This window comes from Uranotaenia lowii, chromosome 3 (genome assembly GCF_029784155.1).
Source record: "Uranotaenia lowii strain MFRU-FL chromosome 3, ASM2978415v1, whole genome shotgun sequence".
NCBI classification, from domain to species: Eukaryota; Metazoa; Arthropoda; class Insecta; order Diptera; family Culicidae; genus Uranotaenia; species Uranotaenia lowii.
This window is the reverse complement of record NC_073693.1, coordinates 65,070,137-65,084,904: the sequence shown is the minus strand read 5'-3', so window position 1 is coordinate 65,084,904 and position 14,768 is coordinate 65,070,137. Positions and strand designations below refer to the sequence as shown.

Here is a 14,768-nt window from a genome sequence, read left to right as displayed (position 1 = left end):
CGGCTTTATCTACCTTCTTCGTCGTCATTCCATACGCGGGTGCGTATGTGTTGGTGTTGTCGGTTCGATACGCACGGTACCGCTGTCAAGTGATGATTTCGGTTCGCTATAATTTGGTCGTCCGTAAATGCCTCAACATACTCCCCAGGGTGGAAGGAGGCAACCTTCCAAAAAATCAAACGTTCTGGGACCCAGTCTTGATGGTTGTGTGTAGTGTCACCAAATTGTCCTGGATTGGCAACATACACAATCTCGAAATCGATCGTCGAATTATGCCGTCTTGGGTCCGGATGTCAGCGACTCGTACTATACCGTCCGGTCCTGGGAAGGTTTCGACTATTCGGCCTAGGATCCACCTTTGGGGTGGTAGATTCTCGTCGCGCACCACGACCACCTGTCCAGGTTCGATGTTCTTCGCTTGATCAAGTTTGGTTCGGTTCTGCAGTTGGGTCAAGTAGTTGATGTGCCATCGTTGCCAGAAGTGTCGAACCAGTCTCGACACGTGTTGCCACCTTTTCATCAGGGATGTCTTCGTCTTCTGGAAATCGGGCTCTGGTAGGTCTTTCAATGGTCGGAAGATCAGGAAATGACCCGGGGTGAGAACGGTCAGGTCACCCGGATCGGTTGATTGAGGACACAATGGGCGCGAGTTGAGGGCCCCCTCGATCCGCGCCAGCACCGTCGACATCTCTTCGTAGGTTAGCACTGCGTTGCCCAACACTGCTCGTAGGTGCGTTTTCATAGATTTTACACCAGACTCCCAGCTGCCACCAAAGTTAGGAGAGTAAGGTGGCTGGAAGTGCCAAGAGATGAACTCTTCGCAGCAGTAGTTGACCAGGGATTGTTGGTGCTGTTCGTCGCAAAACAACTTTCGCAGCTCTGCGAGGATTCGCTTCGCCCCTAAAAAATTCCGACCGTTATCTGAATATATATGAGCACAATTACCTCGTCGTCCGACAAATCTTTGGAGAGCCCCAATAAACGCCTCGGATGTCAGGTCCCCGACCAGCTCCAAATGGATCGCCCGAGTCGCCATGCAAATAAACACAGCGATGTAGCCCTTGTACGTGACCGTCGATCTTCGGTTTCGTTGCTGTAAACTCACAGGCCCAGCAAAGTCTACTCCGGTGTTGTAGAAAGGATAATTTTGCTCGACTCGACAGACAGGAAGCTCGCCAACAGGTTGACTCAAAATTTTCGGGTTTCGTCTGAAGCACTTGGTACATTGGCGAATCACCTTCTTCACTATGTTTTGTCCTCGTACAATCCAGAACTTTTGGCGTAGAGCTTCGATGGTAAGACGAGGTCCTGCGTGGAGGTACTTGGTGTGATACGACCGTATCAATGCTACTGTGAACGGATGGTCTGCAGGGAGGATCATTTGGTTCTTCATGTCCTCGGGAATCTGCGCCTTTTGAAGTCGTCCACGAACTCGCATCACACCGTCGTCGTCGAGATATGGTCCGAGAGTTAGCAGATGACTGTCTCGGGGAATTGACTTGCCGTTGCGAAGTTTTTCGATGACGTCAGAGAAAACTTCTTCTTGGACTAGCTTCACCAATTTCACCAAAGCATCGTTGAGTTCCAGCACGTGATACACATTCGTCCGAAACGTGCAGGGTTGTTTCGGCTTTTTTCTGATGAATCGCAGCATCTGGACCATCGTGCGTAGCATCGATTCGAAGCTGCCAATATTTTCGAAGATGCTGAACCGCTCGTTGACCACGCTCACCAATGCCTTCAGTTCTGGGATGTCCTCGATTTCGATGTTTGGCTTGTCGTCAGATAACCATGTAGCCTCGATGTTCTGCAGGAAGCACGGCCCGTGCCACCATTTATCGAAGTCGACAATCTCGTTCGGCATGAGTCCTCGTGACAGGGCATCGGCTGGGTTCTCCTTCGTGCCAATGTGCTGCCACAAAGCTGGACTGGTCGTTTTTTGGATGTAATCTACTCGGTTAGAAATATATGTTTTGAGCTTAGTAGATGGTGTTTGGATCCAAGTTAATACTACCATGGAATCACTCCAAAGAATTATTTGGTCAAAGGTAATTTCAAAAGATCGTTTCACATTTTCAATGATTTGAGCTAAAACATGAGCGCCGCATAACTCGAGTCTTGGAATAGTTAACTGTTCCTCCTCTGTTTTACGAATTGGAGCTATACGCGATTTTGAGCAAAGGAGCTGAACCGACACTTTATCTTCGCAATCGACCGATCTTACATACGCGCAGGCTCCGTAGCCCGATTTCGAAGCGTCGGAGAAGCCATGTAGTTCAATGGACTTTAATTGGTTATTAGGGAGCACACACCTCGGGACTTTGATTTGGTCTACTAGTTGAATTTGAGAGCGAAATTTTAGCCACTTGTTTTTCAACCCTTCGTCTACAACGTCGTCCCAGCCATATCCGCTTTTCCATGCCTCCTGAACAATCAACTTGGCTGTCAGAATCACAGGACCGATCAGTCCGATCGGGTCATACAGCTTTGCCACGTCTGACAGAATTTCACGCTTCGTACATCCGCAAGTCTTGAATTCGATGGATGAGAAATCAAGGACAAAGAGATCAGTGTTAGGCTGCCAGGTTAGCCCAAGTGTCTTTGTTGATTTGTCGTTCGAGAAAATTACCTTTTGTTCTTGATTCTCGCTGGGAACAGCATCCAGGATTTTGCTATCGTTGGAGCACCATTTATGCAGAACCATCCCTCCGGAACAACACATTTCGATGAGTTCAGTTTGTAGAGTCCTTGCTTCGTCAGTGCTGTCCGCACCGGTCAATGCATCGTCCATGTAGAAGTCAGTAGTACCACGAGCCGCAGCATAAGGAAAACGATCTTTCTCGTCTTGGCAGAGTTGTAGAAGACATCTAGTAGCGCTGAAGGGAGCACAGGCCGTGCCGTACGTGAGGGTTGTCAACTGATACACAGATATTTCACTATCAGGACTAGATCGCCACAGAATTTTTTGGAACCGTTGATCATCTTGGTGCATCTTTATCATTCGGTACATTTTTGAAATATCAGCTGACATAGCGACTCGATGTTTTCGAAACCTCAAAATAATATCTGCCGAATTCTGTTGAATGGTTGGGCCGACCAAAAGATTATCGTTCAGGGACTGACCGTTCGAAGTTTTTGAGGACGCATTGAAAACGACACGTAATTTGGTGGTGCTACTAGATGGTCGGAGGACAGGGTGGTGGGGAAGGAAGTACTGGTCTGGACCGTCAACCACTGTATCGATAGTTCCGATTTTTATCATATGGCCCATGGATAAATATTCGGCCATAAACGCTTTGTAGTCATCATACAATGTGGGATTCTTGAGTAAGCGATATTCCATAGCAAGAAATCTTTGGTGAGCAAGATTTAAAGAATTGCCCAATGTAGCTCCCTTTCGAAACGGTAGTCTAGTTATATATGTACCATCAGCTGTTCTTTCGACCGTGTCACAAAAATGAGTTTCGGCTAATGCTTCCTCAGAGACTGATTCTGATGGTTGGAGTTCCTCAACTTCCCAAAATCTTTTAAGTTTCTCATGCAACTCTTCATTTGTCATAACGTTGCAGAAACAATCATCAGTTTCGGTAAACTCGCCCTGTCGCTCAATTATTCCACCAACTACCCAGCCGAACTTGGTTTCACGGAACGAAAATTTTCCATCCATAAACTCTTGCCTTCCAGGAAATATTTCCCAGTACAATTCCATACCGAGAAGCATGTCGATTCGCCCTGGTATGTTGAAAGAGGGGTCAGAGGGAATAACATCGTCAGGTAATTTCCAAGAAGACGTTTCAAAGGGTTGTAGAGGAAGATTCGCAGTGACGTTGTCTGCTTCAAGGAACTCGATAAATCTTGCGTAGTCACAGTGTCTGGACATAACAAAGGCTCGCACAATACGACGAATTTTTGAATGTTGGTGACACACTCCACTTAGTTCCATGTTAGTTGATCTAGACTTCAAGCTCAGCTTTTTGGCGCAGTCTTTAGTGATGATGTTGGCCATAGATGCACCATCTAACAAGGCACGACAGTCAAACCGTTCGCCGTAAGAATTTTCAATCACGACGGTTGCAGTGTAAAGCAAAACCTGTTTGGATGTCACGGTTGCATGAGTCAATGAGGGGTTGGACGACGAGTTCTGGGTACTCTGAACTGAACGATTTGTTTGACCAGACGAGGTTGGGGCAGACCGGTAATTTTGACCATCAGGATTAGGAGGTTTCGGCTGATTATCGCGACCACGAGAGTTGGAATCATATTTCATATCGGGTTTCGGTTGGGAGAATTCAAGGTGCAGCAATGTGTGATGTCTGTCTGAGCATCGACGACAAGAGGAGCTAGGGCAGTCCGCCAAAAAATGCTTATTGCTCAGACAGTTGATGCACAAACGAAGTTCTTTCACCTTGCGTATACGTTCTTTTATTGACCGGACGGAAAAGTGCGCTGCTACATTTGTGGACTGCAAATCCGGCTCGAAGGACCACTTTATGTTCGGTTATTTCTGGACCGAAAAGAAATTAAACGCGCAAACTGAAATTTTGGATTTGTCCGCCGTTTATTCTTCGATTGTCGAAAGTGAACTAACTGCGCAGTTGCCGGGACCCGGCTTTATCTACCTTCTTCGTCGTCATTCCATACGCGGGTGCGTATGTGTTGGTGTTGTCGGTTCGATACGCACGGTACCGCTGTCAAGTGATGATTTCGGTTCGCTATAATTTGGTCGTCCGTAAATGCCTCAACACATGCATTACCGGTCTACATCCCGTATCCAAAAAAAAAATTGAACAAAAGAAAATTTATACAGTGCATCCACCACATCGCACCGGAAGCTATGCAATTCAAGCGCAACGATGAACAGAACAGCAGTAGCAGCAGCGCACTTAAGTCTGTACATACTTCTGTGATCCGAGTGCTGGCACGGCTGGCAAAAGGTGGTAGAAGTACTAAAGAAGTACCCTACCTTCTATAAGCAGAGCGAAACAAAATGAAGCGCCAAGAACACTTCACGTCTCGTTGCCTTTCAACGACAGAAGTAGAAGGCAGCCGCGCCGCCAGGTGAAGTTTTTCTTCCTTCTTCCTTAGTTAATACATATTGGCTCGCCTCTTCTCCAGCGAAAGCTGCCAGGTGTCATTGTACTGAGCTGAGATGCTCCAGAACGTTTCCCATAAAGCCGCAAAACTTGATTAAATTCCCGGTTCTCTGCTTTGGCTTCCTTCCCGAAGGCTTATCATCCGCAGACCAGCCCTTCCGGTAAAAGTGATGGTGGAGCCACGCGTTTTTGCGGGATGATAGAAGATAAGTTGATGTTTCCCGAAGACGGATATCATTCTGAAAAGGATGAGGACCAGGTTGGGGTGTCGGGGTGTCAGTCAACTGATTTAACCTGGAATGAAACAGACTGCACCTACCTCAATCTGAGGGTGTCTCTACCTAGTTGATGGGATGAACTCTCGCAGTTATTTTGAGCATTTTTTTTTTCTTCAGCTTCATTCTGATGGATCATCAACCGCATAACTAAGTTTGATCTCTTTTATGGCGAGGCTGCAAGCCTTGCATTAATTGAATTCCTGATGAGATCATAAAGTTTATAACGCCTTCAATGATTAAATTGGAGCATTTTTATTTATGATGCGCTCGTTTGATGCATCCTTTTTCTACACATATAAAGCGGCCCACCACACTCCCCCACACCAAAAAGCTCATATGAGCCCCCTGGTAATGGACGCTTTCTGTTTTCAGCATGTCTGGCAGCAAACAAGAAAAAACAAAAACGCGAGCAAAATTTATTCATGCTGAGAACCTTAACAAAAATGTTTTTTACTTAATGCAAGGGAATGAAGCTAGACAAGTAAACTAAACTAAACTAAGAATGAATCTCACCCGATCAGGAGAGCATATCAAAATAATAACTCAAACGTATCTCACCAAGATATTTACATCTGATTCGGTTCTAACTAAGTACTCAAAAATTTTGATTTTAAGTTTTTCCAATCTGAATTATATCTTATTCTGATTGACAGACTCGAATGGGGTTGAGATCATTTTCAATGATAAAGATTTTTTTCGGATTGTCCTAAAATAAAATGATTATATCATATTTTGATATACGTGCAACTTTTTATGAAACACGGACATCGAAGTCAACGGCCCAAACCGTGCATTAATGAATTTCGCTCATCAGATCCATAAATTGAATCCAATTTTTGGGAAACTAAAAATGGAGCATGATTTTAGCATATAATGTGGTTTATTGACATTCCACTAGAAATTTTTCTCGAAGCACTCATATCTTGATAAGTTATAATTTTGATAGGTTTTGTTCTGTCCAATATCAAACTATGCTATCTGAATGAGATATAATCTTGAAAGGAGCATATCTAAAACTGATATAACTCAGCTATGATCACATAGAGTTTTTGATATAATTTGAGATATTTTAACATCCTACGAGTACTGAATAATAACTCATTTAGATAGGAAAAAATTAGTATCAAAATATCTCATCTTGATATAATTTTGTTTTTCTCTCCTGATCGGGCAGTGGAAAGAGTATTCCTTTGAAGAGATCCATATTTTATAAATAATTAATACAAAAGAAACAAATTAAAAATTAATTGATAAAGCTAATATACTAACTAGGAAAAAATATTTACAAAAAAAATGTTAACGTTACTTTAGAAAAAAAAATTAGTTAAAATATATGTGTAACAAAAAATAAAAAAATACTGGCATGATGATAACCCGATCAGGAGAGCATATCAAAATAATAACTCAAACGTATCTCACCAAGATATTTACATCTGATTCAGTTATAATTAAGTACTGCAAATTTTCGATTTTAAGTTTCTCCAATCTGAATTATATCTTATTCTGATTGACAAACTTGAATGGAGTTGAGCCCATATTCAATGATCAAGATTTTTTTTCGGATTGTCCTAAAATAAAATGATTATATCTTATTTTGATATACGTACAACGTTTTCTGAAACACGGACATCGAAGTCGACGGCTCAAACCTTACATCAACGAGTTTCGCTCAACAGATTCATAAAATTGAATAAAATTTTTGGGAAACCAAAAATGGGGCATGGTTTTATCAAATAATGTGGTTTATTGACCTTCCACTAGAAAATTTTCTCGAAGCACTCATATCTTGATAAGTTATAATTTTGATATAATTTGTTCTGTCCAATATCAAACTATGCTCTCTGAACGAGATATAATCTTGAAAGGAGCATATCAAAAACTGATATAATTTAGCTATGATCGTATAGATTTTTTGATATAATTTGAGATATTTTAACATCCTACGAGTACTGAATTATAACGCATTTAGATAGAAAAAAATAAGTATCAAATTATCTCATTTTGATATAATTTTGTTTTTCCCTCCTGATCGGGAAGGTTTACGACTGAAGTTCCTTGAGGTGACGTATCACTTTCGATTTGAAAATGTTGCGGTTGTTAGCATTTTTGACAACTTCTGGAAGGCAATTGTAAGAAGCAGGTCCAATGTAAGAAATTCTGCGTTGACCAAAAGATGTTAAGCAACGGCTTCGAAGCAAATGATGTGATTGACGAGTATGGCAAGAACGAGTGCCTGAGTTAAACAATAAATTTCTTGTGTTGTCTAATGGGTTCAAATTGTCGAAGACATACAATAATGTTTGCAGACTACACAAGTGGGTAAGAGGTAAAATATTGTAAGTTGTATTCGAGTACAGTAAAGACGTAGGGTAGAGATAAGGAAGTTTGAATATGGTTTTTATGCAACGATTTTGTAATGTCTGCAATCGCCCGAGGATAGACAGGGAAGCCCTGCCCCATACCGCGATGAGATAGTTCAACTGAGAGTGAATGAAAGCAAAATAAAATTTAATTAAAACATGACGCGGCAAAAAACTTCTAATTCGCCAAAGAATACCACTCAAGGACGATGTTTTCTTTATAAGGTTGTTGACATGAAAACTCCACGAAAGTGTTTAATCAAGCGTGATCCCCAAATATTTAAAGTTATCCACCTTTTCGATTATAGTATTATCATAAGAAAGGTCATTGCTGCAATAAATTCTCCTTCTTGCTGAACGAAATATCATGTATTTGGTCTTAGAAAGGTTTAGGGTCAGCAGATTGCTATTAAAGTATTTACCCAGAATCTCTAAGCCTTTTTGCATTTTTCCGATTATGACATTGGGACAATTCTCTGGATAAATAAAAGCTGTGTCATCTGCAAATAATCTGGGGGTACCATGTAATGTCATTGATGTATAGTAGTAATGTAAGTCATTGATGTATAGTAGAAAAAGTAGTGGCCCAATGTTACTACCTTGAGGCACACCCACTTCTATTTGTCCCAACGAGCTATTTATTTTATCAATAGAAACATACTGTTTCCGTCCAGTAAGATAGCTACGAAGGATATTATTAGCTACTCCTCTTATTCCATAGCAATCCAGTTTCCTAAGAAGAACGTCATGATCAAGCGTCTCAAAGGCTTTTTTTAAGTCCAGAAACAATCCTCCTACAATTTTTTTTGTGTCTATGTTTTCAATTACCGAATCTATCAATAAACACATTGCAATAAGCGTACTGGACCCAGCTTTGAAACCGAATTGCAGGCTATATAAGATGTTATTTTCTTTGATAAAGTTATTGTTATTTTTATTTCGACTTAAACCATCTTCGTTATTATTGGTTAACAGATGTCATTTATTTCATTTTCTGTTGTTATATCTTTATATCTTTAGTTAGGTTCCTTTAAATTCTAAGCCGTGGCTTAACAAGCCTCAAGTTTGTATGGAAATTTGACACCATTTGATTTTGCAAAACTGAAAAATCTTAATTTTAGCTGTAACTTGTATGTACATGTGGGGCAAAATTTTCCCATATGTTCGGATAATGTAACGCTATTAAGCCTCCCCCCACTTTTATAAAAAATAGGTACAAAATCCAAACTATTGGAAAAGTTTCCTTTTAACATTTGTTGTAGGCAGAGTTAATCAACAAGCTGTTCAAACAGAAATGTGCAAAGTTACCTAATAAAATGAACCTTGAGATTATACCATCCAAACATCCGCAAGCATAAATCTAACCAAATTACTAATATTCAAACATAACCCAAAATTACTTCCTTTTGCCCACCAATTTGGAAGGTGCGAAACAAAAACCCACTTTAGAAGGGGCCTACCAAATTGCGGGGTCCAAAAACAGAGTTCACAGCTACAAGGCCCCCATAAAATCATCACTTTCACCCATTGATTTGGTTTGTTCCCGGTTTTCGAGCCGGAAAATTACGGTGCCAAAAGCCTCTCCAAACTTTTCGAATGACTAGTTCCAAACTTGACGCGAATGTGACTAGTCAGCAAATAAAAAAACACCTTAAGCAACACCCAAACGACCGGATGCAAATTTATTAAGACATCACCAATGCGGGTTGCTAGTGACGGATGCTTTTTTAAAAAAAATCACCGTTTTATGAACTTCCCCCATTGTGTTTGGCCCCTAAGAAAAGGGTGAAAAATATAAATAAAAAATCCAAATTCAACGAACAACACTACATAAGTATGTGAAAAAGTGCAACAAGCAGCTCATATTTTACGATCACTTTCCCATATTCACTAGGCTAGCTAGTCAGGCTTCAGGGTCCCCCTCGCTGCTTTCGGCTAATGATTATTGATTTTTTATCACTTAAGTCTTTGTCTGGCCAGGGCAGGGAGTTGACATTAATGGACTTGCCGATTGATTGGGCTTGGGAGGATGTGAGAGCTTTGCCATATATCTACATACATTCATTGATGAAACATGGAAAATATAGTTAAAAAGGAGGGGAGAGATTGATCAAGTTAATGAACTGTCAACTTGTATCGATAACAGTAAATGTTGATGCATACTACTTTCTATAGATATTATCGCTTTGATTTGTTACAAGGCGACAGAAAACGAACCGGTTAAAGTGAGCTTCTGCTTATGTTGGGACATGAAGATAAACTTCTGACATTCAAGGACAACCACGGTATAAGAAAAGTTCAGATACCGGTATTTCGATAGCAACTTACTATCATCTTCAATGAGCGTTTTCGATCGAAATCGCTCTCTGGAGAAGATAGTAAGTTTCTATCGAAATAACTTTCTGAATCTTTCTTATACCGTGGTTGAGTTAGAGGGCATTTCTATTGCTTTGATTCAGTAGAATTATTCAACCAAGTAGGCTAATAACACATATTAGAGTAAGGTTGCCAGATTGCCCGGTTTTATCCGGGTTTGTCCGGATATTTGATACAAAATTTTAGAACAGTCCAGCCCGGCCCAGATTTTTTCACTTTAATTGGCAAATAATACAAAAAAAAAATTAAATTGTGTTGTAATTTTTTTTTTATTTAGCCAACAAAACAAAAAAATATAAGCAAATTTTGCAAAAATAATCATGAAAGGATTTTTCGAAGACTAAAATACGATTTGAATTTTTTTTTTAATTTTGATGAAAATATTATTTTTTTCAATTCTTTTATTTTGATTTTTGTTAAGTAATTTCTGGGTTTTGACAAAAATTGCCAGAATATTGCCCGGATTTTTGGTCTCGATTTCGAAAAGAAATGCCCGGATTTTGCCAGGTTTTTTATAAAAATTATGTATATTAGAGGGGTATGTTGTATTCTTCTTCTATCGGTAAGAAATATTTATATTGAATCATTTAAAATCTCAACGTGACTTTAATTCTTCTTTATTTACTCGCTGACCCGGTGTGCTTTGCAACACATTTTTAAATTATAAAAAAAAATATCAGTACGTCAAATTAAAATTTCACAATTGTTCTTTGAAGTGGAAGCAGCAACTTCAGCTTCAAACTGCAATACTAAGAGGAGTTATTCTTGTTTTCAAAACCTTATCTAAAATTTGTTTTTTTTTCGATCAATGTTGGAAATCTCAAACTAATACTCTGCATTTATTTGCTTCAAAGGCAAACAATGCAAAAATGTATATTTTAATTGTATGGAATTTCTCTCTCTTTATCCCCGTCAAATGTAGAGCAGGCTTCGAATTAACATATACACATTTTTCGTAGCTAAATAGCACAGATGCATCAGTTGGCTTAAGGCCGGAACAAATTTAAATCCTTCTTTTGTCACTCGGAGTTGGATCATCGCAAGGGAGGGATAATAAAAATAATGAGAAAAACTAATAAATTGGAATACAAGTTATGGAGGTTGTATGCAATAAAAATACTATATCATTGCACAAAACCCTAAAATCAAATAATTTTTTACCTGAAAATTCAATAAAATCAAGCGTTCAAAAGGTGATCAAACTCACATCTTCCACAAACAATTTTTTTGCACTCCTTATCTTAAGAATATTTGATTAATTTTCTAAAATTTCCATATAATACTTCAAACTTTATTTATTTTCCCCTTTGGGTTTTTTGGATATTTCGAGAAAGGGGGGGGGGGGTGCTTTTCAAGCTTTTTATAACTTTCTCCAGTTGAAAAATAAAAAAAAATTCTCCGATTCGTAAATTACATGCTATTTTTGTCACTTCAACTCGAAATCCCTTTTGAAAAATATTTCAATAATTAAGATCTATACACGGAGAAAAAAAATATATAGATTTATCAGTTATATTGCGCGTCTACAGGAACATAAATATGATTGTTTGGTTCTGACCCGAAAATCAGTGCTGCAAATTTTCTTAAAGCACAAATGATACTGACTGTGATTTTCTATCAGTGTAAAAAGCTTCAACTGAAATGAACGGAATAGAAAAGTCAACAAATATAAAAGCTTCTGATCGGCTCGGTCATCCTCGTGCCCACAGAAAGCTGTGTGAATATGTCTATCAGTCAGTAGAAAGCTCACTCGTAAACCCGAACTAACTTGTTTCACTCGAAAGCTACGAAAGCGTCTTTCGCTTAGGCATTTCTGTAACTCACTGTTTTTGATCAGTGACTGCAGTGTAAGCATTTAATCAGTGTCAGCGAAAGTTGCTGATAATTTCAGTAAGCATTTGTTTTTGCCATTTTTGCAAATTATGAATTGGGATTCAAAAAGAAAACGCGAATTGAAAATCGCTGAGACTATACGATTATTTGAAGGGGGGACAAGAGGATGGATGAATATAAAATTCATGAGAATTGAATTTATGGTAATTAATAATGACAAAAATATGACAAAATGTGGTCAAAAAATGACAAAATTATTACACAATGTGATAAATATGTTGAAAACATGATAAAATTTTGACAAAAGTATGAGAAAAATCTGACAATTATGACTAAAATTTGCCAATAAAATGACATCAATTAAACAATTATGTCATAAATATGACAAAAAATTGACAATAAAATGACAAAACATAACAAAAATAAGACAAATATCCGACAAATGAGACAAAAATTTGACAAACGTGATAAAAATATGATAAATAACACAAAAATGAAGCAAATTATTTGCAATTCAATGACAAAACATGACAACAAAATTACAAAATTAGGACAAAGTCTAACAAATACGACATAAATTTAACAATAAGATGAATAAACTTCGAGAAACCGTTGTCAAAAACATGTCTGATGTGATGAAAATAAGACAACATTATGACATAAATCTTATAATTAAAACAAAATTATCACAAAAAATTGACAATAAAATAATATATGTGGTTAAAAAATGACAACAATCTGGAAGATACCACATTTGTAATTTAATCATTTTGTCAAATTTTCACATAGTTTAACAACATAGTCGTATTTTTGTTCTTTTGATATCAAATTTTCAAATATATAAATTTGTCTGATTTTATCACAATTTCATGTCATGATTTTGTCAATTTATTGTCATATTTTTATCACGCTTGTCATAATTTTGTCATATTTGTCATATTTTTGTCAATTGTTTATGACATTTGTCATTTTTTATGCCATGATTTTGTCTTTTTTATCATATTTTTGTTAAAATATTGTCATATTTTAATCAGATTTAACATATTTTCGACAGAGTTGTGTTAGTAAATATTTTTCCATTGTATTGTAAATTTCAGTCCTATTTGTCAGATTTTTTTTGTCATAATTTTGTCATACTTTTACCACACTTGTCATGTTTTGTCATTTTTTTGCCAACTTTTTGTCATAATTTTGTCCCCCACATTCGTCTACACGCTCCCTCGCCAGCGTTCGTCTCGCCAACCCGAACACTCATTTCTAAACCTTCCCACCTCTTCACACAATTTTAAAAAGACGTATTTTTTATCAGAATCCTTCAAAAATAGCGATCTCAGCAGTAATTCTGAAATTGGCGCATATCTAGCGAGTCGAACAATCTTTGTCACCATTCAACTAAATCTAATGATAATAGAAGGAAGCTTTTTTCACTTTCAGCAATGTTCGCTTGAAACTGAAAATGAATATTGGATAACCTTATGAACCTGCAAAGAGCCTGAATGTATACTAAGCACCGATGTTGCCGATTGGTGAATGAGTGTGCAGAGAGCTTTCAGGACTGAGCTTTCTGTTCATTCTCGTATAAATCTAGTTGGAATTGAACTGACCGATACACTGCAATAAAGTCAGCTGATAATTTCTCACTGACACTGAAAATTTGCAGCACTGCCGAAAATACGTTCAAGCCAACCATCAGATTATACCATGCCAAAAAATGATAAATGGCTGGTTTTGCGATCGCATCAGCTTCGCAAATCCAACAGGAATTTTTAGTCAAGTTTATACCGTAATACTGTTAAAAATGAACGTCGGAAATTGTACATTCAAGTATTAATAAAAATTAATTTGAGCAGTTAAATGCTTTGTTTTTTCTTTTTATTTTTAATAAGACATATTTTATTTTTAACTTAATCATATATGATATCAGTGGCATTTTTTTGTTTTGAACATGTACTCAATTGATGTTGCTGCAATATTTAAAAAAAAATCGCCAAAATCAAAATTGTTTTTAAATATTCAAATATTAAATATTTAAAAAAAAAAATCAAATGACTTACGTTGTAAAATTGATTTGGAGACATTAAAGGGGATTTTGTTTTTTTTTTCCTTTGCTTCGGCCTTCCGGGATCAAAGTATGCGCGCTGCAATTTATATGTCCAAGCAGATGAATCTGAAACTGAAAACAACTGTTAGTAGAACAAATCAACTTATGCAACAAATTAAACTTACATTTTCGCTTTCTGATGTGTGTCCTCCAAAAAATGACTCCACCATCTTCTGTTTTTCTGACATTCTGAGCAGTTGAGAAATCCTCGATAGCCAAAACAACTTTACAGAAACGCTGATTTGTTCGTAGATATCGATGTTGATCAAGTATGTTGAATTGAAAATCATTGGCATGGATAGAGGCAACCATACAAATTTTTATAACAACTAGTAGACTTTTTTCCGTGTAATAAACTTAGTAAATTTAGTAAACATTACTAAAAAGCTTTGTTCATCCCAATACTACCACCATAATTTTCCAATATCTAGAAAGTTTGCTCGATGGGCTCCCGCAAATGACAATTCGATTGACTCCCGCCATTCTCTTTGCCGGACTATATTTAATTATAGTGTCTTCAGTCTCCACTCTGAAAGAAGGAATATACCCTATTGAATTTAGTAAAACATTATTGAATGAGAGCTCTCCTGAGAATGAGAACGGTGGAATTCAATATAAATTTCAATGAATATCACTCAGAAATGTTTCGACTAATGTTTTGCTGAATGTTGCGTTGGTTGTCTATGAGAGCCACCTTTTACAAAAAAAAATGGAAAGATCTTTACTT

At 37.8% G+C, this 14,768-nt stretch overlaps 2 protein-coding genes across 4 annotated transcripts in view; one reads left to right on the top strand and one right to left on the bottom strand.

Annotated features, from left to right (window-relative positions):
• LOC129750901 (breast cancer anti-estrogen resistance protein 1) overlaps positions 1-14,768 on the top strand; it is a 366,374-nt gene that overhangs the window by 193,760 nt on the left and 157,846 nt on the right. The gene's annotated exons all lie outside the window — the stretch shown is intronic.
• LOC129750900 (uncharacterized) lies at positions 26-4,555 on the bottom strand. 2 transcript variants are annotated; one of them, XM_055746068.1, is made up of 2 exons: positions 2,630-4,555; positions 26-2,530 (listed from the first exon to the last, which is right to left on the bottom strand). In XM_055746068.1, exons 1-2 carry the CDS (start codon positions 4,265-4,267, stop codon positions 176-178), a joined length of 3,993 nt encoding a protein of 1,330 aa, XP_055602043.1. In that variant the 5' UTR covers positions 4,268-4,555; the 3' UTR covers positions 26-175. The 2 variants fall into 2 exon arrangements, with proteins under 2 accessions (XP_055602043.1, XP_055602046.1); XM_055746071.1 differs by having other exon boundaries at positions 26-2,992; positions 4,406-4,555.